Raw genomic sequence first — 27,142 nt, 5'->3', positions numbered from 1 at the left:
GCCGATATTATATCATTTCAGTGCACTTATCCACTAATTAAAGTCATGATTTCTTCCCTAATTAATGCCCACTCAATATGAGATTAACGTGGTCAGGTCCAGTAATTAATTGTAATTTAGAGTAATGCTTTTTAATGAAATCTGAGTCATGAAAAGAGCAATATACCTCAACATGATACACCCTCTGGATTATCAAAGCAGTGAGCAAGATGTTAATGCAAATTAGGAAATAAATTAATTACATTTCTCTTTCTGTCTCCATGTATGTGTATGTGATATGTGTGTGTGTGTGTGTGTGTGTGTGTGTGTATTTATTTGAATGCCCATTCAGTCCATCTCAACCCCACTACTCTGTGATCTCTGAGCTATCCTAATTGATTTTTCAACAGAAGGGGATTATATATATAAAAACCTCAGCCAGTTACATTGAATTCTCTCATTAGATTTTGTCCCATAGTCTATTACATGAAATGCATAAATTAAAAAAGTATTTAACCCTTTTCATTTCAGACTGCCCCCACGCCCCCCCCCCAAAAAAAAATAATTATTAAATGGTAAGACTTCAAAATAATTGGCTAATCATTCAATAATTACATTAATCTGGCTATATAGGTGGCGATCGACAGATCAACATTATATGTTCCATTATATGTTATATGCTCTCCTGAATTTGAGATATGCAGGGCTTCTCTTCATTGGTATTCAGTCAGAAATCAGGAACCTGTGGCCATAATTAAAAGTGTTACCTGATAAATATATTTTGCATGCAAGTCAAATATAGATGTAGGCATTGCTTAACACTTCTGCACCACAGAATGTCATCACATTAGACATGCCGTGGGTGAAATTCAAGTTTTTCAGTCATCCAATATGAGGTGATATCTTCTGCTAACACACCTTGCACTGTGATAAAACAAGAGTTAAATATAATTAATGTGTATACAAATCACGATTGTCACAAGGTGTGTTACATAGTCCATTCGAATCTTAACCTCAGTTGAAGCAATCTCCTAAGTATATTCTTAAGAGTACGATACTGCCTGTGCATTTAACAAGCACACTCATGTTAGCAGGCCGCTCCGAGGCAATGGGCATCAGAGTACATCAGCAATGACATCTCCACAGGACCGCAGTCACACAAACACAGCTCTGTGCATGAACACACCAAGCAACCATTCTGCCATTGGCTGTTTGCTCAGATATGACTGTTCAATCCTTGGCAGTCCCTGGAAATATACAAGGGCCTAATATGATACAGAGTAAAACGTCTGGTCTTTTTAAGCTCTTGGAGGAAAATGACAAATTCACTATACTACTGAGAATGTAATAGACTATGTTTCATGAGAATATATTCATTATGACTTTACAAATCAAATATGATAATCTAGTGTTGTCTTTTCATTTTTGCAGCTAGCAGTAAACTCTCACCATTGGAAAAGAAACCAACCCTGGTCCAATGTTTCTCAGCTGTAGTCTTTTGTAGCCATACAGACTCAAGTTAGATTTTTGTGCAATGAGCCGTGTTTTTGATTTAAACCAACAGATCTAAGTCTCTTTATCAAAGAACTAACTAAAATAAAAAAATAAAAACTATAAAATGAACAAACGAAACAAACAAAAAACTTTCTGGTTTTGCTTAGGTTTTTCTTGCCTTTTCATTAAAATAAATAAATAAATAAATAAACCTAGCCCACCCAATTAGTTTTTTCTACCACAGATTAGATTGGTCTGTTTAAATTAACCTGATAGTTAATTTACAGTTTAAATTAACCTGATAGTTAACCCACATGTAGGCGGGAAGTCAGAAGTAATTTAACTCTTTATCTTTCCACAGTTGACACTGAATCTTAAATTAACCTGTACCCTCTGCCCAAGGGATTTCTAAAAACAATCACTTCAAAACCTGCAGGGTGTGACACCACAGTGGCCAGCCCTCACTCCTTTAGGATATCAGTTTCAGCACAGGCGTGACACAGCAGTCATGTTGTCATACGGCTCCGAGTCACAAGGAACATTATCATTAACCATTAACATTACTGGCAACAAGACAAGTGTTTATATTGAAAGCCTGAGATCTTCAGCAGAAATACTGAGGATTGTAACACATTCAAAGTCACAATCATCATCATACTAAAGATCAAACGTTTGAGGAAACAGTTTAAACTAAATTGAATTTACAGACATCAAATTGAGTTTTCTGTTTTTAAAGCATTCATATTATTTACAATCAAAACAGAATACATTAAATTAAAGTTGTTTAGAATGTATCATTTCTTTAATAAATTAGCATTATAAAGTGCACAATAAAAAGCAGTATGGAAATACCCCCCAAAGATCAATCATATAGATTACAACTGCCATCTAGTGGCCAGAGATAGAATTGACCTGGGGTTTACTGTACTGAACATTTGGCATTTACTAGTTTTGGTTAGTTGACCGCGTAAAATATTTATTCAGGAGACAGATCCATACGAACAGAAAACTAAATTGTACATGCAATATTTGTGCCCCTAAATGAAGAGAACCCCACTTTAACCTTTAAAATTAAATGGAAACCAAAGGCATTTCATTTAAGGTGAAGAAAATAGTAAATTCGCTTTCTTCAATTATATCATTGCAACAACAATTTAAGAAATATAGGCTGACCAAAATATCACGAATCTCATAGTAGATTCCAGCCACTGCATTTATTTTTCCACAGATTTGCAGATACTTATACAAATCTATTAACTTAATAATTTAGAGCCCAACTTTTCATGTTTTATCACTTGTCACGTTTTATTAGTAAGTATGCCTCCTTGGAGAAACAGTCAAATGGAAAAGATTACATGATAGGAAACAAAAACACTAATGGAAAAGGTTGAAGGTTACACACCGTATAATTATAACTGTCAATGCATTACGCAGAGATTGTAAATTACACACACGATCGCTTCAAAGTCAGTCAATTACAGAGCCCGATTGTGTACTTGTATTTCTGCATTATTTATGATCTTATCATGGTAACAGCTCTGTGGAATGACAGGCCCTGTCATCTGATCACCTGATGCCTTGTGTGGACCATGCTTTGTGCTTGTTGGTATAAAGCTCTTTTCCCCAGGAGAGGTCAGTAGCACAGAGCCCAGCATGGGGAAGGGGAGTCAGCAGAGGTTCACAGCCAGTCCCGAGGGCAGCGCAGAACGGACACCAGCCCCGCCTCCGCACTGCCAGGGTCAGGCTCTGATGTGTAGGCCCATCTGCAACCCACACAGAACACAGCTCACCACGGGCCGCACCGGCACATAGACCGCAGGCTTGTGCCTAGATATTTGTGGTAGCTGAAGGTTTTGATGTGGTCTACTCCCTTGGTTTCTGTTCAGATAAACATGAATCAGTTTCTATGTGAGATGAGCGACTCGTGAATGTCTTGCTTTTATCATTCATCATTTGCATTTACTTTGTACCACCTATAAATACATTTTTGTTTTTATTCATTTGAAATGGTGTAATTGGAACCAGATCCGCTCCTCTTTTAGGTCTATCTGGGAATCATGGTTCTACTCTACTTTTTCTCAGTGTTGGATGTTGAGAGCTCCTGAGTCCTGTGTTTTTATTTTTAGAAATACATTTCTCTCTTCATGAACCTCAGTCTCTAGCTTGATTTCCCCCCCGGGCTAGGAATACAGGAAATACCCAGAATACTTTAAGATCTCAGTGTACTCACCCATCTTACAACAGATTTAATTCAATGTATCTGCAAAGAAAAGATCATGGTATTACTTATTCCAAGAGACTGATAAAATAAAAAACACGTTGCAATGGTGTGCTTTCATGAAACTCTTCACAGTCAGACAGACAGAGTGCTACCTGCCATATCTGAGCTGCTGCCAGGAGTCCTGCTGCTCAGTGTAGGGGTCGTGCAGGTGTGTCTTCAGGACGGGCAGGTAGGCAGGCAGGATGGTGTCGGCACACTGCTGCACGAAGCCGAAGGTCTTCTCTGACCTGAAATCCAGATTGTCGAAGAAGATCCCCCAAAACGCCTCGAGTCTCCCCTCTGTGTCTGATGAGGAAGTGCTCGTCACACCTGTCCCAGAGACCGAGAGTACCCGTGTTGAAATGCTTTTAACTCTTCAACTTGGACACATAAACAGCTGATGTTAGCCAGATGTGTCCAAAGCTATCATGTAAAAGGGCATTTTTTCTTGCCCCCCCCAAACACGCTTATGATACCTCTCTACACTGCTGCATCTGTGAGCTCCTGAATTGTCTGCATTGCAAAACAGAAGATTTTCTTACCACTTCTTAAAGCGCGGGTAGTAGCTGAGATCATGCTCGTCACAGGCATCTTTCAGAGTCTGGTGAAAATGCATCACATCCTCCAAGACCAGATAGGGAGGGGCTCATATCTATGACTCCCCCAAACCAGCCCTGCTCAGAACCTGGAGGAAACCAAGTGGTACAACAGATGATGACATAAAGTGTAGATCTAAGAAACTGCTTTACTGTTAAAGAAGTCAAAAATGAAAGTGGAAACAAGGCAATGATAAAGGTAAAGGGACAAAACACCGATAAAAGGATAAAAATAGATCAGTCAGCACATTTCTGTCACTTCAACTAATATTGCTGTCTTATTGTAGCTTAATGCCATATCATGTGAAGGCAGCTTTGACTGAGCTTGAAAAAGCTCACAGATTTTACTGTGTGTATAAACACTGAATTAATAAACCATCCATCCACTGCTCTCATCGACTGAAAGTGTGGCATTTAAACACACCCACTGTACTTTGTTTAAGCATTATTTAAATAAATTACATTGACTTTGACTGCCCCTGATCTGGGATAATTACTTCTATCCAAAAATGTTGATAATTAGTTTAGTCTTATTCACCCTGACTAAAGATCTCTGAAAAAGTAATTTGGGGAATTTCATGCTACAACCCTGAGCAGTTTGTAAATGCAACAACTTCATTTAATTAACTAAATTAGGCAGTGATAATTATAATCAGCAGTATTTGCTCATGGACAAACTCATCTGTGTATTCTGCAATGGATATTTTTCCTGGCTCAATGAAAGACAGGGAAATAATAAAGATATTGGGAAACTAGTCAAATGTAACACTATACTAGCACTAATATATTTAAGAATGAAAAATATGAATGTAATTTTTTTTTATCATGCTTTAAATGTGATTCATAATCCTGCTAATAACTACTACTACTACTTGTAGCAGCCTGAGAGTACTGACTGTGTTTGTGTGCTGTGGTGATCCTGCCCGCTTCATACAGCTGCCGTAGTGCGAAAAATACAATTTTCAGATTTGTATTTCTATGGGAATCATTCTGAAAAACATCATCAGTGCAAACCCAGCAACAGATATTATTAAGCAGGCTATGTATCATGTGAATTAGGAATTATTTGTTCATCGTTGTCATCATCATCATAAGAACAATGCTATTATGCTATAGTCTATACACTGATTAGTAAGGAAAAGTACTCCATATCTGTTTCTAAAGCTAGCCAAGACCAGTAGAGCAGTTAATGTCAGATGTACAGCTCTGGAAAAAATTTAAATCTCTTAATTTTTTCAAGAGCTGTATACCTGAATTATAACCAATACTACTGCGATCACTAAATACTACTCCTATGAATGTCTATGCTAAGAAGGAACACTTAACTTCTGCCCGTTTCCAGCAGTCCAGTTTAAACTGCTTGCCGTCGAGTTGCTGGAACTGCTCACAGGTGTCCCTCTGGACTCTGAGACAGAGCTGCAGGAAGCGGGAGGTCAGGTCTCTGGAGCCCTGGCTGAAGGTGGTGGGAAGAGAGCTTAGTAAGAAAGACATTACAGAGTCTTCATCCATCTCTGTTAATTGTGTGCCGCTTGATAGACCCCGTGAGCAATGTTACTGGAATACAAAGTGCCTTTTGGGGGCGTTCTTCTTTTATAAGTGTCCTGTTGATGCTGAAATAGAAGTCAAGGCGAAAGGGGAATTTGTGGTGTCCAAGGTGATGGTAGGTTGCACGAAGATGAGCTAAATAAGGGTGCAACAGTCTGCATCACCCTTCAGGGAAATTTGCCTGCATGTCTACATTGTCATTTTTGCTGACACAACCAGTTGAGTATTGTTAAAAGTGTTCAAGACTATTTCAATGCAAATGTTTTTTCAGAAAGAAATCTGGCAGTAAATGCCTTTTCTTTATCATGCTCGATACAGAACATGCACACTTCTCTCCCTAACCTGTAAATCAGAAGCCACCCATTGGCATCATATTTTGAGTTGTTCATAATCCACAGTTACTACATACTTTGCAACAATGGCACGGTCCAAGAGTTTAAACAATATTGAACAATAAACAGAAAAATGTATGACTATCACTAGGAGTATGATTATTTAAAAGAGATAGCAATGTCTCACTATTTAAACACATGTCGTTAATGAAAATAAAATAAAAGGACATACAAAAGGTCAAGATTATTCTAATTTTCTTGGTAACAAATAGGGATCAAACCAGGGAGGAACAGAAGTACTTGTTAACAGTCAGGGTAAAATCATTTTTTTAAACACACAATCCTTACGAACATACCCATATTTTTAATAGATGGTAGTGATCCTTTTATTTGTCTTATTTCCCTCATTAACATGCAAATCAATTTATAACTTTTTTGAAATGCGTTATTCTGTCTCTCACTGTTAAAATACACCTACCATTAAAATTATAGACTGATCATTTCTTTGTCAGTGGGCAAACGTACAAAATCAGCAGGGGATCAAATACTTTTTTCCCTCACTGTATGGTGAGGTTAATTTGTACAATACATTTTAAACAGTATTTTTAATGTACTAATTAATAATAAGAGCCAAATATTTACCTGCACTTTGAAAAGACAAAAACTCTGAAAAGAAACCCTAAATATCAGACTAAATATAAATATCATGATTCATGATATCAAGAGGCTAATTCCTTATTTAAATTCTGAAATGTAATACAAGTCAATTTAAACAATAATAATACTCTCATACAATTTCTGTTAAACCAAAATGTGACAATTCACCAATCACAATTACTGCTTAAGGAGGAAATATGATGCAAATGTGTATGATCTATAATTGAAAAGATCATGAAGAGAGCATGGAAACATAAAAGCCACAGGTGAGTATTACCAGGAATACCCTAACCAGTCTTTTATAGTCATTGCCCTTCTGTTGGTGAATGCAGTAAATAAGGCCAGGCGTTCTACTAAATGTACAAATTGTTCCCCCAATACCATTTCCTGGAGACATAGTAGGGCCCAGGTGGTAATAAAACAACTTCCAAGAACACACAGTAAGTCAATGTAGTGTAAAAGCTTTATGAGATGTAATCTTGTCATAAGTAAAAAGTGGGTACTTTACCCATTCTGCAGTGTATGATCAATTGTGCTTTGTGACTCAAGAGAGGAGCTTTAAAATTTATTTGCTTGTTACCTAACCCAGCTGCCCAGCACTGCTGACTACGGCAGGATGGATAGCCCCCAAAACCAACTAAGAGCAGTCAGTAGAGAAAACCAAAGGGTTTTCAGAATATGTTGTTAGAAATTCTAGTATTGATTAGCAACTATATTGAACTTATCCATAATTAATTTTGGTTCATACAGGGCCTGTGTGTATCTGCCTTTCATTCTGTGTCTTGAGACGTCTGTAGCAGAGACACTCAGTTCTCATAACATTTGATTTCCCTTGCCTTGACACTTAGGGGATGAGGTAAACATGGCTATAGTGATAACAAACCTTCCTGTTGTTTCTGAGAATCGTCCAGGAGGTCACAGAAGTGGTGATGTGGAATTGTACCAAAGGGTTTGACATATCTACTCATTAGTTAAATTGATTTAGTAGCCAATTTAATGTTAGACTTGCATATTAACCAAGCTTTTAATGCATATTTGATTATTTCAATTATTCCCATATACTGACTTTATTAATTAATTAAACTAATAATTTCCTAAATCAGGGCCTTTTAATTATTTTTAACAGTAGGGGATTTAATTATACAATTGTATAAGGATAATATTAAGGAATCACCTTTTTAACAGTTACACAATTTAAGAGTCAAATGTAATCAAATTGCTTACATTAAGGGTTAAATTAAGTAAATTAAGTAAAGCTCGGTTGGAACAAAAACCCACAGGGTAGGGGCTCTTCCAGGACAGGTTTGGGAACCACTGATCTAGATTATTGTATTACCATTATATAATGAACATCTAAATGATTCATTGTGATCCAGTGGACATTAGAATTCTTACACTGTTGAATAATTTCCTAATTTTCCTTTGTAATTTGCCAGTTCAATAATTACATGCCCTATATCAATTTTAATGCTTCTGGGGAAGAAACACTGTGGGGAAGGACAGATAGCCGAATTGTAATACCTAGTATTGTAGCTTGGGCAGATGCCTTTTCATTAAAGCAACCTTCTGAGCCCTGCTTAACACAGAATAAGATACTTTTTCTATGTCATCATTCCTGCACTGTATTGCTGTTCCTCCAAGAAATCCAAAAATAAGCACTATTTTACAACTGTTCTGCAATTTTTTGTATGTTCGGTTAACTGAAAAATAACTTTTACACTTAGCAAATCTATTGAATTACAAATTTCCTTAATATTCTTATAGTCACTCAATTTATAATAATAAACAATGAAAAAAAGATAATTTGAACATGAATTCTTATAACAATATTTCAATGTCCAAAACACTATAACAATTAATTTCTAAAAAAAAAGCTTTTTATCTGCTTAATTAAAAAAGACGCATGAACAAATATGTAATCTCAAATGATTTCATAAAACACAACCCATTTCCCACATTCATTAAAAACAAATATACCAGGAGCCCCTGAGCAGTTGCACAGCTGTAAGGAAGAAAAATCCATAATATTCCTTACAGGAAAGAATAGTGTCCACAAATGGTGTTAAAAGTCCCAAAGTCATCTTCATCTTTTATTTACATTAATCTATTCAATTAAAATTCAATTAATAATGTTTAAAAAAATCAGGACATTTTCACAAAACTCCAGAAAAGGCGCCCCAAGAATGATATGAATGTGTTTACACTTGCAAGTTGCAACAAAACGATACACCATTTCACAGTAACAGGAAATTATCTGGCACTTTGTTTTAAAGCACAAAATTCATAGGCGATCTAAGAGGATAGAAAAGTTTTACATACATTTATCCTTTAAGAAAAATCTTAAAATTAAGTAAATCTCAATTTACCCAGGAAAACAAAACCTATTTTGAAAACAGCCGGCAGATCAAAGTTAAAGAATCTGGCTTTGTCCATAGTAATCCAAGTTTAAATTCCCATTTAATTACATATATTGTATACAAATTGTGTACATTGTATATTCTATTGAATTCCTGTGTAACATTTTAGATGGTAACAGCAAGTGTTTTCTATCTGCCCCACACCTTAGTGATGGGAAGAAATCACCTGTACCGCCCCACTCAGTGCAATATAAAGAAGTGCTTAGCTATTCAAATTCCTTAGCCCGTGTCAGCTCTAGTACTCATACTGTCCTGGAGGAAATGCTCTCTATGCACTTACAAAATGAATGCAATGACAAAACTGCTTTGGAAATATCCAGACAAAATGACACTCAGCAAGCTGAGGTGCACTGGCACTATGGGATCATTTAGGTCAGTTAACCCATTCCTTTGGATTCTTCAGCACTTCGAGCATTTCTGCTTCTTTGGAGCCCTTAGCAGGTTCATGCATATACTCCCATCTGCAGAGGAAAGAGGAAGAGAACGTTCTGGTGAGCACAGAGGCAGACATTTGAAGGCTTCTGGAACGGTGGCTCTGGCACAGAAACACACGTGGGGCACGGTTACAGGAGGTCACTCTCAGACCAGGCCCCCACCACTGCCCAAGCAGGCACAGCTTGTTTAGAGCGCAAGCTCCATTTGAAATACAAAAAAATAAGTACTGGCCACAGGGTGTACCAAGTACAAAACTTACAGAGCTATATATAGTACAGGACTTTCTATACATACAGACGGATATATTCTCACCTGGCAGTTAGTGGTAGAGACATGAGGATGCTCTCTATTCTGGACCCCGGGGTTGCTAGACCAAACTTGACTCCCCGATCATAGACCAAGTTAAACTCCACATACCTGGGGGGGAAACAGTAGTAGTAGAAACTATCAGTCAACAAATTAATCATGTATATAGCATTTCCTCTTTATCACTCAAATACTCAATGCCCTTTAGTTAATTGAACAAACGTAGCCAGGCCACTCAAAGCTGCAAATGCCAGAAAAGCAATTGTAAAGTCTGCCATCTGGAAAACCATTAGCTTTGAATGAAAAATGTCCAGGCTGTAATCATTTTAAGCAAAGAGCAGAATTCGTGGATAAAACTCAAAATCAATTAAAACTCAAATCAAAACTAAAAAGGGGAAATTAAAAAAGTTTGAATGTGGAGAAATAACTAATTTCCATGGCCGTTATAAATACTATATTATCTATTTCTGCTTTTCAAATAAACAGACACAGGAAGATGCAAACCACTGTCTGTGAATTTAATAGGATCACACACAATGAGGCTGATCTCTGGATCTTTTGGAGAGATAAACCATCATTCACTCAGTGGCATAAAATGACAAAAAGAGGAGTGAATTTATGGGTGGGATTGTCAGTTTCATTTTACAGGCTTTAGTACCAGTTTGCAAACCAGCATCCGCCAGACATTTATTCCTCACGCAAGTAGATGAGTTTATTTACTTGTACAAATGTGTGCAGAGTGAATTGTGCCGGTGCATAAATATCTACACGGAGGAAAGTCTTTCCATAGAATGAACCAGGGGGCTCCATTATTCAAACTCATGGCTCAGACAACAATATAAAAGAGTTTTGCATTTAATTAGCAGCACACTTCTGGTAAAAGCCATCTCTCCGAGACGATGGTCGGAGCCACTCACCTGCCCCGCCGCACCTGCTGCCAGCTCTTCTCCTCGGGAGTGACAGAGTCGTGCAGGTGTTTCTTCACGATGGGCAGGTAGCAGGGCACCACAGTCTTGGCACAGCTTTTCACAAAGGCAAATACCTCCTCTTGAGAGGGAGAGACCAGGTCGTCAAAAAAAATGCCCCCGATGCCCCTGGTCTCTCCTCTGTGCCGGATGAAGAAATATTTGTCACACCTGAGATAAAGAGAGGGAGGATGGGTTTCTAAAATTCAACTTTGAAGTGTCAATGTTTTTATTTAGGTATAAGATTTACCTATTTATTTGTTTAAACCTTTTTAAAGAGTTTAAGTATTTTGAGAATTTGATTAAATAGAACACAAAGTGCATTCAAACATGTGAAACTTATGAATCCTTCCATATTTTACTCCTGAGAGAGGCAACAAATCACTTGGGGAAAAAATTACTATTTCCTCTAGGTGTGGAGGATTGAATGACATACTAACTAGACATACCCCGCTTTAAGTGTGTAGATGCCAAGACCCTGAGTAAACAAACCTGCTCAGACTGCCTTCTACTTGGTTAATATACTGTTTCTATCTTAATCACATCTAAACAACTATTAATCAGGTGTCAAGTGTTGTTGCTCAGACAAGTGGTAAGTATATTGCATCAAGCATTTTTAATCCTGTATGTATTCAACTGGTTAAATTCCAGATATCTTATTGAAAAAGCTCAACTAAATGTGCAAACACTACGTATTTCTTTTTTAAAAAGGTTTCATCAAGAAGATGGTTCAATGAAAGGGTTTTATTAGGCTAAGGAATCAATAGTTCAGTCAGCAAAAGATAAGTGCCACAGGGAATGGGCCTCCTTTAAACAGAAATGGTCTCCATGTTCCTCACAGCAGCTTCAGCCTGAGAACATTCAAAAGCTCTTCAAAAGTCTTTAATTTTAACCGATAGGATGACACTGCAAAACCACCCAAAAACAGACAATTGATAATTCTGGATTAGAAAACCCAAGCCAAATTACTGCCCACGGGAAGAACAGTTATCTTCCAAAGAACACTTACTGCCGAGTTTTATCAGCTCGTTACCAGGCACCACCCAGCGAGACCACCTGGCACTATCAGCTCTCGCAATGGACAGGCTAACGGACCTCTTATCTGCCCAACTACGTAATGACGAATATCAGAAGCACAATTCAGTCCCACGTTTAATATCCGGCAATCACTCCGCTGATCCTACACTGAGTAGGATCACAACCTACACCATTTCAAGAGTGCTGAATCACAGACGTTAGGCAGCTCCATTAAGCTGTGGATATGCAGAGTGGTGAAGACAATGCCCAGTGCAGTTTCAGGCCAAATGAAACAGTCAAACTTAAACCTGTTATTTTTTTCTTTTGCCAAATTTGCCTCAAATTTGCATTGACTGGATCCAGTTTCACATGCGGAAGCTCTTTTTTGCACACCTCCACCCCCGCTTACTGTTTTGAAACACACATTTCCTGAACAGATGGAGAACTGCCAGGTTACAACATCAAGCTATTACAGAACAGTCATCTACGTTGTTCTGAGAGTCAGAGGCAGTGCAAGTCATTTTACACTTTAAACCTGTGCTTTTAATCACATATTTTCAACTGGTAACTCTTAACTGTAGTACTAAGTTAACATACTTACTGATTATCAGTAAGTAAGTATGTTATCAGATATATGAAGATCCTATCTAAGAAGAAGAAATATATACATGTTTATTACTTTTCATAACTGGTAAAGACTGCCCCTTACATGATTTGGATCTGAGGACAAAACATGTCAGGTCTAAGTCAGATGTCCGGTTTCATACCATTTCTTGAAGTCTGGGTAGTGCTTTGGGTTATGTTTATCACAGGCCTCCTTCAGGACACCATGAAAATGTGCAGCGTCTGCCTTGTCTATGTATACAGGGGTCAGGTCAGTGCCCCCTCCAAACCACCACTGCTTGGAGCCTGCAGGTAAAGAAACAAAATAATATATCAACAGATTACCCAAAATATACATACCTACACACATACATGTATTCATCCATCCATAACAAAGTTATGACATCATACTTTAAAGAACCACCATTTATCATCACTTCTCAGAAATAAGTTTTCAATAATTTTGAACTTTTTAAGTCTGTTGTTCCAACAGGAGCTTTTCAATTTTGCTGGAAGGGTTATGCAGCATGGCAGGAAACAATGTAAGCAGAAACAACAGACAATACAATAAAATAAAAAAGCAAAGTAACAAGAAAAAAAACAGAACAAAAAACAAAGTTAGAAGACATTATGCCTGGAAATCCCTATAGATACGTACCGTCAGCCTCTTCTATTTCAAAGTATCTGTAGTTGAAGTGTACGGTGGGAATGTGGGGGTTCTTGGGATGGATCACCGAGCTGACTCCCATGGCACAGAATGGCAGCTTTCCTGCAATATGATGCCAAATACAGACCACAAGGAGAATATCACGGATTGAAAACAGTGTAACTGGTTACTGCCCGCTTTCATAGTTTATGCCATGCAAACTTTACACATACATACATGCACCAACGGACATGAAAAACCAATGGGATTGCAGTACACTGTTCTTCAACAAAATATTACTTCAGATACAAATACTTTTGTGGAGGCATCATGTTAGTTAGGAGGGACTGCAGTGTTCTGCATCATCTTTAGGCCGGAGTTACCATCTTTTCCTTTGAGCTTCTTGCCCCGGCTCGTCATCTGCTTGGCCGCTTCCTCTGTGAGGTGTCCGAACACGACGGACACATTGACCCCGGCCTTCTCGAACACCTTGCTGTCCTGCATCACACAGCTCACGCCACCACCACCTGGGAAGAGCAGAAACCTGAGAGTGCATTACTTCAGCACCGATCCTTGATTCCTAAAGACTTCTACAGCATTGGATTATCCTGCTGAGACAGGGTGCAACCACACTGTCAAAAGCTACAGTCCTATTATTAAGATTGTTCTCCTTTTAATGAATAAATCAAATCCTAGTTGGTCAAAAAAAGCGTTATTGTACATCAGAAAGTTAAAAAAAAAACTAAGGGTTTATTAAAATAAACATTATGGGAGAAAATACTATAAAATATTTGAAAAAATGCTATTTGAAAGAAGTAAATGAAGCTTCAAAAAGTATGCATTAAAAGCATACCCAAGTCCAATATACCACCGTTTAGATGTTAACAGGTGAATGCATTTTAATTCTGGAGGAACTCTTTCATAATCGTAGTGGTCATAATGGGCATTACACGTACACAACAATACAAGAATAATAAGTGCATTGTTGAACACTGTTTGATTGCCTTAATCCATGTTTTAAATGGTGTGACCGCATGCGTTTGGATGTTTGTTGTGAACATGAGAAATGGCACGTAGCCTATTCACTTTGTGGCAGATCAGGAAGTGAGATGTACAGTAAGGATCCTGTGCCACAACTTACCTTCCTTTCTGTCCCATCGGTCCACCTGGAAAGTGCCCCCGTCCACCTCAGCCAGCGCCCTGCAGAACTCCGCCTGCGTTTCCATGATCAGCAGCTCCATCTTCGTGCTCATCGCCTCCTTATTCTTCTGCAAGACCCTGACGTCTGTCACTGGGGCGGACATGAAACTTTTGCACTTCTGCAGGATGTCATCTCCCCCGTCATCTGAATCGGGTCTGGACTTCATCTCAGCCCGCTGAAAGTGACTGAGCCCGGCGAAAAGCCCCGCTACCGCCGCGGCACACGCACCTACAAGCAGGCGCCTCCGGTAGCGACCCCCTGCCGCGGTCTTGTCTCCGGCGACGGGGTGCATGAACCTCACAGTTGAGTTTGTACCAGACGGACTGCCACTCGGCGAAACTAACCTTGTTTCGTTCAAAAGAGCCCGACTGACGTTTGCATTCAAAGCCCTTCTTCCCCAACAAGGCAATACATGTCTGGCCGAGGCGCGACCGGTCCTGCTCACCCCAAGCAAAAGTATGACAGACATCTCAAGTGCCTTTAAAAACGTGAACACAGATCACAACTTACAAAACAGACACAGCGCACACGGCGAGGAGTCTCCCTGTAACGCCCCGGCTCTCTGCTTGCAGCGTAGCTATCCCACCTGAAGTGTTAAACTGCAAAGCATCTTGGGAAACTGTGTCTTTAGAGCCCCCTTTTCCATTTCGCAAGATAGTTGTGCTGAACACTTGAACTACAATCCCAGAAGGCAGTGCGCAACACAAGGGGCGTGCGCTGTGCGTACTTGTCCTACAGTGTAGCAACTGCCTTAAACTAATGTTTTATTTGTATTTGCCTGTGTGTGTATATATATATATATATATATATTTATTATAATTTGGGAAATTATGCAAATATAAGTAACATTTTACACAATTCTACAAAATAATGATTTAATCACCTCGTTATTGCAGGCTTGTTGTATAGCGAATTTTATGCAGGATCTAGCTGACTAAATAAAGCTAACATCTGAATAATCAATATGTTGTTGTTAATTAGAGTAAGCCTAGCAGTTTGTTGCATGAAAAAGCCCACGCAACAAAGCCACATTGTTACCCCTTCTGACCGCTCAAGCTACTTTGTACACACTGAGCATGAGGACAGTCATTCTGCGCATGTGCGAGCTGCTGAGCCTGGCATGTTTTACTCTCTATGGCAACAACAGCTAAACCCATCCACAGCCTGGCAGGACTGAGCACAGACACAGTGCACTGGATCAGCCATAGGCCATCTGATGGAAATTACGGAAATCAAGGAGCACATAGGACATATTTATTCTTTATATAGTAAAAAGGAATCAGGAACCAAGAGCAAAACCAACACACTTACTACCAGTGAGATGCTCTAAGCAGGGGGGGGGCAGATTTCCCTGCATATTGCTACACTGCGACCCAGATTCTGATTTATTTTAAAGGAATTGCTATTTGATCACACACACACGTAAGTACCAGTGTTATCTCTTTCTTATTCTTCAGGCATTTGACATTGACTGTTAATACCTGCAAATGAAATCCACACAGCTACAGGAAGGACACGTAGCCTAATTTGCATCCTGAAATAACAGGTGTCAGTTTATTAAAATAATAATTCATATCGATGCTGACTAGATATCCAGTCCAGGTGATATTCATAAACCCCTTACGTGTTTCTAAAATGTCAATATAATACATTAAAAAAGATATCCAATACACGTTGTATATGAGTGTTAATCCTCTAGTCTAACAATTAGGTAGTAAGTGGGCCTATATTTGCATTTGTTTCATTTTTGCTTTGTGGGATGTTTATTTTTTAGGTGTATGTTTAAAAGGTTTACAGTTTTCTGTTTATAGTGTTGTGCCTGCACAGGACAATTTATTTCAACACCTTGTATTTAATCCAGGGCAGTACAATTAACATTTTATTAAGTGTGAAACTTTTACCACAGGTTCACTGTTTGTAATAATAAACAGCACTACGCAATAACTGTTGTAAAATACATAGGCTTATATTTTTTAGAGCATTACATTGAGAGGCGCCATTAAACATGTCAGTCAGTATTGACTGGGACAACATAAAGCTACACTAATTAATAGCAATGGTACAAGTGCAGGCATGTATCTGTAGGCTACTGTATTGTTTGGTGTTTATCATCAGGCAACCAATGTATTTATTGTAAAGGGAAATTCAATGTTAGGTGGCACACCTTGTCCATCTGTCAAGACTATGCACACCTTCCGCACCTTAGACACACCAAACACTGGTCTATGAAAGCTCAGTGAATCTACTTTATAGGGTTTACTGCCAGCTTTGAAGGAATTTTTATTTTAATGAATAGTAAATCATGGCTAAACTCAATCTTATCTGCAGTAGTAAGACAGTTTTCCTCCTGCCATCTACAAACACATTGCATTGATAAGTCCAAAAGCAATGTAGACACCTTTTGGTCATTTGCATTACAATTCAAATGTGTGTTGCAATTCAAGTGTTACCTTTCAAGGCACTTCTGCAAGGATCATTAACACACTGACTGATTGAGGCTGACAGCACAGGAGCTCCCTGAGATTAAGCTGAAATGTAAGAAGATTAAGTGTACAGAGGAGCGCAGATGTACAGTAGTCTCTTGAGAGTAGAGTCCTGTTGCTTTAACAAGGCTACTTGAAAACGGGACTTCTGTTCCTCCTACATTTTCTAGTATCTAGATTATGTGTGTCCAACGGAGCACATGACCATCTCAACAATTCAGCAGTCAATTGACAAGTCTTCTTTCTGCTCTGTGGTAGTTTCCTTGAAGTGAAGAATGAATGAGAAGAATGAGCCTGGCAGCAAAATGCAGGAAGAGTATGAAGATGACTTTGAGAAAGACCTAGACTGGCTGATTAACGAAGAGGGGAAGAGTGAAAATGAGGTGCAGAAATAGATTTTATATATTATTAGATCACTTTTCATTCAACCAAAATAAACAACAACAGTATATTAGCATCTATGCTGCAGAGATCAATGCAAACTGTTTGGATGTTTTTTCTCATAAAGGCATCACCGTAATAAATCTAGCAGTCAATAAAAATCGACCAGTAGAAAGTAGGAAATTCAAGTTAATAGATATCTAAAACTAAGCTACCTTGGTAATGTCACAACTTATGTTTTATGTTTGGTATGGTTGACATATAGTTTCCACCATACCAAGCTTCTGCAGTACAGCTCATATGATGTGCACTTCCTTTAGCAACCAATGTCTGGATGTATGCCATGGTTATTTATGTTATACAATCTGTGCTGTTGTTTATATGATCTGTGTAATACAATCCGTGTTGTTGTTTATATGATCTGTGTTGTACAATCCGTGTTATTTTTTATATGATGTGTTATACAATCTGTGACCATCAAATAAAACATGAAAATTCAGTGTTTACAAGAAACGCAAACTGAATAATTGTCTTGTAGTATATTCATGGAATAAAATTTGAATTATAAAATTTCAGAATTACTATTTACTATACAATGAACTCCATTCCAGGACCCAGTGGATGAAGATGAGTTTGAAGCCCAAATTGACAAAGAGCTTGAGGAGGAGGATGTCAACTTTAAAAAAGAGATTTCCGAATCAAAACAAGATAAAAATGAAGAAGAAAGGGTGGGAAGGCCTGCAACTGAAAACCCCAGCGTTGGAGCCAGTGCGGAAGAGAGGCCACACTCCCCTGTGGAGCCTTCAGAAGGCTTGTCAGACACGGACAGCGACACCTCCTACCAGCTGATCAGGCCAGAAGAAGGCGGGGACGAGGACGAGCTGGATGAAGAGGCCAAGAAATACATAATGGAGAAGATCCAACTGGCCAACCGGCAGCTGGAGGACGAGGAACCAGTGGATGAGAACAGGGAACGCAGACTCAAGTTTAAAGACAAACTGGTGGACCTCGTTGTCCCCCCTCTTGATTATGAAGGAGAGAAGGATGCGGAGGGAGACATCTCAGGTCGAATGTCTGAAATGCAAATCTCAGAGCAGCAAGAGGGAACTCAAATCAAGGCAAAGGAGGGCAAGGTGCTCATCGAAAAAGATGGGAAGTTCGACCTGGTGAGCATACGGGAGGTGGAAAGCCGTGGTCTGCTTCCAGCATTGGCATGTGCTCATGGTGAGGCTGAGAAGAAGCAGCAGGTTTCAACCCGCTCCTCCTCACGCCACAGTGAACTCTGCCCGGTTCATGGTAAGGGCAACAGCTCCTCCCCCAGGCTGAATTCTGCTGCTCCCTCCTCAGGGGTCGAATACGTCCATGTCCCCAAACCCCCTTCGGTCCCCAGAATCCGTCCCAACTCTGCCAGCCACGCACAGAGGAACACAAGAAAGAGGGTATCTACACGCAGGGTGCAGTCGGCCAACACCCACCCTAGACATAGCACCTACACCCTCTCTCTTGAAGAGAAGGAACTGCGCTTGAAACTTGAGCAGAGGAGGGAGAGACTGAGGAGAGAGGTAGGTTTCCTTATGGATAAACAAATTAAATCTTGTTTCTGTAGTTCATGAAAATATATTGGGATGTGGATTATTTATATCTATATTATCTAGATATATTGTACTCTATCAACAGTGGGGTTTCCTTAATAAAAATTGGTGCCACACATTGTTTTTAAGGTACAGAAGGTGCCCGTATTCAGCAACTAGTGGCGATAAGAAATTTGTTTGGTATCAATCCTAATTTGTGTTTCAGGAAGAAGCTAAGAAAAGGAAAGACGATGAAGAGAAAAGGCAGGAGAATGAGATGGCCTTCCGGGCCTGGTTGATGAGGAAAAGGGAGCAGTTGCAGCAGCAGAAGAGAATCTACAGAGCCAAGGAGATGGAAAGAATGAACAACAAGGTAAACCGAGACGCTGGTAGAGAAATACTAAACCAGCCCCGTTTCTTTAATGCACCTGAGTCGGGTTGTCAGGCTGCCATGGCTGTCTGTAATCACTCAGGCCAGCGAGCAGAGGAAATTTCCATTCCCCTGTCGATGGAGGGCTGAATGGTAACTGTTTAATTATTCAACTGCAAATATGATATTATTTATTCTAACCCACTCAGCTGCTGAGGGCACAGAACATGTATGACTTATTTTTCTTAATGTTTACGTACACTATAAAGTAAAATACCAAGATGATCATGGTAATTATGTGTAATCTTTACTGTGAACAGTATGTTGTCTTGTACATCTCACTTTCCCTCCTTCTCCTGACTAGGCAACTGAAGTAGGCATCCAGGAAATTGAAAGGGTCAGTACAATAGAAAAATATCTACGAATTCTGTGATTAAACCGAGAAATGGGTGTTTTACCTGGGTGCAACAATATTCCACAATTTTAGAAATGCTGGGTAGAGGTGGATGTCATTTTGAGCAAATGTGATCTCACTTTTAGAAATAACACCTGAACGATGTGTCAGGTTTGCCTTGGGAAGATGTGCTGCATCCAAGCAAAACAGTGGGACTGTTTCACAACTGTCTTGAGTCTCTGAGAGAAGGGTGGAGAATCGCCAACATCTTATCTGCTCAAGTGAGAGCAAGCCTTGTCTCAGCAGGCCAGATGTGACCACATAAGATATGAGGGGTGTTCCTCATTGTAGTAGCAGCTCTATTTGGTCTTGAATAATAAAAAATGATTCGTTTCTCTAATAGATACTATTTTTTCTAAAAATGGTAATTATACAGATAAAAGTATTTTTTGTAGATTTAAAACAATTATGATTATCTACCGCAGCAAGAATACCCCGACCCACAGGAGGCTTTCAAACTCTGGCTAAAGAGAAAACACGAGCAGCAACAGAAAGACAGACAGATGGAAGAAATGAAAAGGCTGGAAGAAGAAAGCAGTTACTACATACACGGCAGGGAGGAATGTGAAAGGGCCTACAAACTGTAAGTCCTCCTTTGAAATGCGAGTCTCCAAATAGCTGCTTTGAAGTTGCTTTTGTCATATGCTGCACCTCCTGTCACTTCTATTTCCTGATGAATTATTTAATCCCACATCACATTCTGCTTCACTCCTGTTTGGAAAGGCATACCTCAAACCTGGGTATGCACTGGGTTTTTCATACAATATTATAACACAGCTCACCTCTGAGGAGGATCACTTACAATCAAGGTAATGGCCACATTGCCTGAATATATGATGAGCAAATATATACAAACTACATGTGTATGTGCATTTCCCTCTACAATCCATTCACCAGGGTATCATAGAATAACATAGACCACTGTTTTCAGTCCAACTCTGTTGACAGCTACCTACCTGAATGTGCTGTGCATGTTTTAGAGCTGAAAACACCCAACAAGGTTGGAATAAGACCATCATTAGTTCAATTAAGGGCATAGTTGGAATGGGGAAAAAGACACACAGGTCCTCCAGGACCAGGCTTGGGGACCACAGACAATAGAGTATCCATGGCAGTTTTGTCTGATATATCATGCATTGAAAACATTAACATTAGGATTACATTATAAGAGTTGTCTTTAGGGCAAAGAACCTTTAGATATAATGTTATTAGTTCAAAAGGATGACTTTCCAGGTGGCTTATCATATTGGCAGATGAAGAATTTACTATGTAAATTATCCTTACACTAATGACAGGGACACCTGTAGCCTTTGCCACAGAAATCTGGACTATTTTGCCAGGGCCTGTTTTTCTTGGCAATCCCAGACAATAATCCTTCTTTAATGACAGCTGGCTGAAGCGGAAGAGAGCAGAGAAGCAAGCAGAGAGGCTGGCGGCCAAGGAGCGCTCCCGCCGGCTGGTGATGGACGCCAGGCAAGCGCGGCGTATGCAGGACCTGCTGTGCACCATCAGCGAGGCCAAATCCTTCCGCTTCGTAGACAACTATGGGTATCGCTTTTGAGCCATCCTGGTCGTCCAGCAGTGAAGCCTCAGTACGTGGGCTCATGTCTGAACAGACTCTGGGAAAGCCAGCTGGAGAGAAGCAGAGGAGGTGAATAGAGGAGCTGTATACCCCCTCGCCATTTTGTATGTTTTTGTTTTTCCATATCCGTGGTCTTATCATGCATATTGATTCTCAGAATTTCACCAGAGTGCAGTGAGTATGGTGTAAAGTCCAGTAACTTGTATGGAACTGAATATGAACCTAACAGAGTTCATGTATTCAGCTTATCACTATATTTCCAGACTCAACCATGAGAGTTGCTATGAAGTAGTGTCAGTAAGTTTAATGTAGTGTACTAAAATCCAGTTTTCTACTATAATGATCAGTAGTATTTAATCAAATTTACAAATGATTGTGTTCTGGGGAACCATTTCAACTGATTTAAATGCAAATGAGAGAGCTGATCTCCAGCCATCATTGCTATCAAGAGAAGGCAGGGGAACACCATAGCCTCATTTCACCCTGGCCTGCACAAGTGAATAAGTGCCATTCGGGAACCTTCACACTTAATGAAACCCATGCACCTTTATACTGTTTTCAACACAATTAAAACAAACAAAATATTGAGGATCTAATTAAGCTAGTTCTAGGTTTCCTGCACTTGTGTTGAGTTTATTTTAAGATGCAAATTTTATTTTTTTGAAGAGAAATAAATAATTGTAAGACGATTGTTTGAAATTTGTCAAATGTATAAAAAACTAAGTTTTTTTTAACTGTTGTAGTGACATTAAAGTTTGTTGCTTGTTTATTTAAAGTCTGTCACCCCCACCCCACCTATCTTCCAGTGCTTTAATCACAAAGGAATTCACTCTTCAAGATCACTGTATCAGTGTGAAGTACATTTCCAGATAAATTCATAATTATGTACATTGGAGTTAACTACCAATTCAGACCCAATGTTTCTAAAGCTTTAGACACTGGAATTCTTATTTAGGTTCAGATACCAGACTGTCACTTCTGAAGATATAGGGAGGATACAGAGTGACTCACATATTCATGGATAAATAGCTTTTCACTGCAGAAGTAAATGGATATTACAAAACATTTATTTCACTAGTCCTCCAGTCCTATTATGCCAGTAATGTATGGATTTAGTTGACATTATCAACACGTTTAATTAACATCCCTTCTGTGTAACATCTATAATCCAAGAATAATGTCAAATTATGTGGCTTAAAACTTTTACACATACACTATAAATACAAACTAATTTTTTTTTATAAATAAATATTTTATTGTACCATTTACACAGTAATACGTTTTCAAAACATCGTTTGGAGTACACATTAGACTCCACCTCCTCAAACCAGTCAGCCACGAGCTGCGTTATATATTGCAGTTAGCACCTATACTCAATTCTGTCCATTTATTGCACTTGAAACATTGTAACAGAGGAATTTGAATACTAGATTCTCAAAGTTCATATACTATATGAAAATAGAACTTTCTGGGATTAATGGCCCCATCACCCTCCTCTTTGCAGAAGTAATACATATTCAACCCTTTAAAATGTGTATTTAAGACATATTGATAGTTGGGCCACTATCACAGACTTGAAAGCATTGAGAAATGTTCTGATATCAGTCACACTATCCAGTTAACAATCCAATTTTTCTTCCATAATCCTTACAACTTAAACATGATCTCAGCTAAAAACTGGCAAGGTTTGAACAGAGCACGTGTTTTCTCAGTACTTTATCACAGCTGTACCTGCCCTTAGCACATGCTCATTTTACCAGATATAAGACTAACAAAAAATACCTGAAAATCCATTATTTTCTTAGGTGAAGTACACAGAGAAATAGATGCCATCCTCAGAAAGGGGTTATCGGATAGATACATTCTCTAAAAAGTTTAAGTATATAAATACATGTTTTAATGCACTGTGCTCCTTTTAGGTTATCCGTTAAATTCTTAACCGCTTATGGATGCTGGTGAAAGAGTCTATAGTTCATGTTTTGGGTACTTGAATGGACTATAGTGCACTTTTTACATATGAATGACCTTAAACCAAACCAAATACAGTAAACAAATAAGGATTTAAAGCACAATGAGCTCGCCACTGCAGTGGTTACAACAGTTGAAGGTGATGTTCTCATATCTGGTGTATGGATGAAATCTTCCAATGCTCTTCTTGCTGGAGAGAAAGGTTGTCGGTGACGATTCAGGAAGAGAATGGTCACAAGCATCTTCAGCAACCGACACAGGATCCAGAATTCTCAGCACCTAGACAATACATACATACAAAATGTCACACAGTTAACACCAAAGTCAAATGCCAGTGTTATCAAGCTTCAGCCTGAGGAAGAAGAAACTTATAAGTCTAATAAGATCATTCAAGGGTCCAGGGTTTGTGATTAATACTGGGGTTCAAAGGCTAATGTAGTGACAGTAAATGTTGCTTTTCTTCTTTTCTTTTTATATATAGAGGGTGAGAAGTACTGAAACCCATTAACATTACCATTCAAAACATTAGGAGACCTACCTTTTCTGCCATTTTTTCAGCTGGGGTGTTACAAATTTCTGAGGCCGGAGAGCTCTTCTGGGCACTGCTGGCACCTACATTTCCCAAAAGGTGAGAATTGATTGCCTTTGCTAACTTGTGATTGGCTGATGCTAGTTCTCCAGTGCTGAGTGGCTGAGCACTTGGGTAATAGGTCTGCTGTCTGCCCCACTGCAGAGAGACCAGGAGCTGCTCCAGAGACCTGGCAATTATAAAAAACAAAATAAACAAAATACAAAACAGCTCACACAGATATGCCTGGGGTTGTGACAATCTCTCAAGATTAAACATCCTTGAGAAGTGTCTTGATTTTTAAATATGATTTTAACAGTCCGATGTACACAGATAATTGATAAGTCTGGGTACAGAATCATTTCTGATTAACAAAACCTAAAGGTAACTAAAAACGTTCAAATATTAATGTCTGAGTTGAAATCTTGACTTCCATTTTCAACTACTACTTTTACAACTTTTTAAATGGAACCAACCATGCTGAAATATGTTATATAAGGACAGACATTGTACAATGAACAGTAAATAAGGTCTGATGTATTGAATTTTTGAACTCTTGCGAGAGATCTAAAATCCAGTGAACAGTTACCTGTGGGTGTGCACCATATCCTGAGAGAACTCTTCCCTCTCACAGAGAAGGTCCTGGAGGGCACCCTGGGCTTCCCTCACCTGTCGCTGCAGAGACACTCTGGCATTGGTGAGTTCCTCTGCCATCACCCTGAAGAACAGAGCCAGCAGGCTTGGTTCAAATCACAGCACTCAAATCACTCTGCACCACAACACTAATGTAAACACATTCAAGCTGCTTCTTAAGGTAAAGATACGTTTTGAGAATGGCAAGAACTGACCTGCTGGCCAGGAACTTGCTCCTCCAAACATCACACTGTATGGTCATGCGCTCCAGCTGCTCGGTGGTCTGGGACAGGCTGCGGCCCAGCGTCTCGTTCTCCAGGGTGAGCTGGTTCTTCTCCCGGGCCAGGCGCTCAAAGTGATATTGCAGGTCATCCCCCACAGACGCCACCAGCAGCTTCTTCAGCTCCCGGTTCACCTGCGTGCGGCACGGCACCACTGTCACACACCTACCCTGTGCACTGTGGCAACCTGGCTACACACCTCAACACAGCCCCAGGCCTTCACAACGGATGCAAAGTTTTACATTATTATGGTATGGTTACCATTATTTGTTTTGACTTCTATTTTTTTTTTAATCACATATTCTCTAATACTTTCCTGAAAAATATGTACAATAACAATAATTTTAGGAACTGTCAATCCTTCTCTGCCACCTTCAGACTCTGTGCCGCTCTCACCTCAGTCTGCACCCGCAGCTGATTGGAGAGGCCCTCCTTGTCTTGAAGCAGCCTCCTCTCGGAGTTCTGCAGCTTGTCCAGAGCAGCCCTCCAGTCATGGGCCTCCTTTCTGGGATCCACTGAAACTTCGGGCTGCAGCAGGGGCTCCCCTTTCACTCCACCTGACACAGAGTCCAATAGCTTGGAGCCCTTTGTGGGCACATAATGGGAGATGGCCGCTCTGGGGACGACAATGCGGATGGCCTCTAGCTCAGTGCAGGAATCTTTGTTAACTTTGCCCAGGTGGAGGACCCCAGGGTTGTGTGGTGGAGTGGGTTTTGTGCATGGGCTGAGTGGTGGGGGGCTGATTTTGGTGGCAAGCTCAGTGGTGACTTCCAGGGAGGCAGGCAGCTGGTCCGTTTCCATGCCATCTCCAGGACCACGTAAAGACACCGTGGGTGGAGCTGGAGGGAGAACAGAGTAACAGTGATCACTTAATTCACTGATGGATGAGACCTAAAACCTTACTATGGCATATTATTTTATTTGTGTATTTTTGCTGTTCCCATCATGGAGCTGTGGCCCCATGAGAACAACACAAATTCTTAAACATGAACACAACTTTCAAACAGAATACATTTGAGTAGTGTATTGTAGAGATACTACATACATGAATGTTACCTACCTCTTACTTCTATGATGGACGTCATTTTGATTCTTTGAAGTAGGCTCTTACAGACGTTTCAAAATTGTTTCATTATCAGCCCTGCAACCAATATACAGATCAGAAATGTATGCATATTATTTTTATTAACACACAGTATATGAGCACATATGTAATGACAAGAGGAAATGAAATGTGTATAATGTTCCACAGTACAATCAATGCAGGTTTGAATTGGTATGGTGGATGTCTAGCACGAACAGAATGAATTGACAAGATGTTACAGTGAGAATGTGGGGATACAAAGACGTGACAAGCCTTCTGAAGCAAGCGAGTACAAGTTTGTCTGAGCACATGGGCCAGTTTAATCAGAAACCCAGACTGGCTGTGGGAAAAATCCTCAGACTATTAACTATCAACAACCTTCAAAACCCCTGATAGAAGAATGGAGATAGAAAAATACATTATGATAGAAAATCGTGTGGTCAGTGAAAACAATCAAGCAATGGTCAAAGTTGAACACCCCCACCCCTGGATATGAGCGTCAGCTAAATGACAAAAATAATAATAATAATATATACATATACACACACATACATACATACATACATACATACATACATACATACATAGGAGAAAATTGTAGGGTGCCATTGTGATCTCTCGATTTTAAGTAAAAAAAAAAAAAAAAAAAAAGTCAAATCATTCATTAACAAAACTAACTAAGTTAGTTAATCTTATCCCGCACCTCCAGTGTATTCCTTTCAACATTAAATCATTCTTTGAAATTACTAGGTAAGGGTTTCTATTGGCATCGTATCGTCCCTTTGTTTGTTAACGGATGCGAGATAAATTACTTGGTAAGCAATAAAAACAGATACATCACAGTATTTAATTAACAGAAGCAAACACGTGGTTATCTTTGGGAAATATTAAACATTTTAAATCGTGAAGTCTACCTTTAGCTAGAGACAACCACAACAAACTGCTTTTCTTAGCTCCCCATGTCAATATATACTTAAAACATAGCTAACGCCTACACAACTGCTAATATATATTATTGAGAATTTGATAATATTTGATAATGACAATTATACACCAAAAGTTTTAATTTTAATGATATAGTTACTTACCATTTACCACTTGGTACTACTTTCCTGCCACGGCCATTTTTCGTATTGTTCAGAGTTTCCGGTGTGTGGAGTGACAAGCCCTAGACCCCCGCAACAGCCAATCATGTACGTCAAACGTCACAATAATCTTGCTTTTGATTGGATGAAAGGTCAACATGGCGTAGACGGGGCGGGACACGTTCTCGTTTCCTCTCTGATGCCGGATCACGTTGGCAGACAGGACGCG

At 39.4% G+C, this 27,142-nt stretch overlaps 3 protein-coding genes across 4 annotated transcripts; 1 reads left to right on the top strand and 2 right to left on the bottom strand.

Annotated features, from left to right (window-relative positions):
* Window positions 1-8,925: 8,925 nt before the first annotated feature.
* Window positions 8,926-15,054, bottom strand: cpox (coproporphyrinogen oxidase). Its single transcript, XM_066706356.1, has 7 exons — window positions 14,394-15,054; window positions 13,636-13,779; window positions 13,265-13,375; window positions 12,771-12,912; window positions 10,939-11,157; window positions 10,028-10,132; window positions 8,926-9,741 (listed from the first exon to the last, which is right to left on the bottom strand). The coding sequence occupies exons 1-7, from the start codon at window positions 14,920-14,922 to the stop codon at window positions 9,654-9,656; spliced, it is 1,338 nt and encodes a 445-aa protein (XP_066562453.1). The 5' UTR covers window positions 14,923-15,054; the 3' UTR covers window positions 8,926-9,653.
* A 546-nt stretch (window positions 15,055-15,600) lies between these two features.
* On the top strand, window positions 15,601-22,083 carry ccdc181 (coiled-coil domain containing 181). Of its 2 annotated transcripts, XM_066706354.1 has the most exons (7): window positions 15,601-15,875; window positions 17,195-17,319; window positions 17,929-18,879; window positions 19,115-19,261; window positions 19,623-19,655; window positions 20,138-20,295; window positions 21,102-22,083. In XM_066706354.1, exons 2-7 carry the CDS (start codon window positions 17,212-17,214, stop codon window positions 21,271-21,273), a joined length of 1,569 nt encoding a protein of 522 aa, XP_066562451.1. In that variant the 5' UTR covers window positions 15,601-15,875; window positions 17,195-17,211; the 3' UTR covers window positions 21,274-22,083. The 2 variants fall into 2 exon arrangements, with proteins under 2 accessions (XP_066562451.1, XP_066562452.1); XM_066706355.1 differs by lacking the exon at window positions 19,623-19,655.
* A 442-nt stretch (window positions 22,084-22,525) lies between these two features.
* Window positions 22,526-27,009, bottom strand: blzf1 (basic leucine zipper nuclear factor 1). The gene is made up of 7 exons (XM_066706357.1): window positions 26,917-27,009; window positions 25,805-25,885; window positions 25,141-25,583; window positions 24,679-24,878; window positions 24,420-24,548; window positions 23,801-24,020; window positions 22,526-23,541 (listed from the first exon to the last, which is right to left on the bottom strand). The coding sequence occupies exons 2-7, from the start codon at window positions 25,827-25,829 to the stop codon at window positions 23,356-23,358; spliced, it is 1,203 nt and encodes a 400-aa protein (XP_066562454.1). The 5' UTR covers window positions 25,830-25,885; window positions 26,917-27,009; the 3' UTR covers window positions 22,526-23,355.
* Between the last annotated feature and the right edge of the window lie 133 nt (window positions 27,010-27,142).

This window comes from Amia ocellicauda, chromosome 6 (assembly GCF_036373705.1).
Source record: "Amia ocellicauda isolate fAmiCal2 chromosome 6, fAmiCal2.hap1, whole genome shotgun sequence".
NCBI lineage: Eukaryota > Metazoa > Chordata > Actinopteri > Amiiformes > Amiidae > Amia > Amia ocellicauda.
Note: the sequence above shows the minus strand (reverse complement) of the source record. Positions and strands in the feature narration are given on the sequence as shown.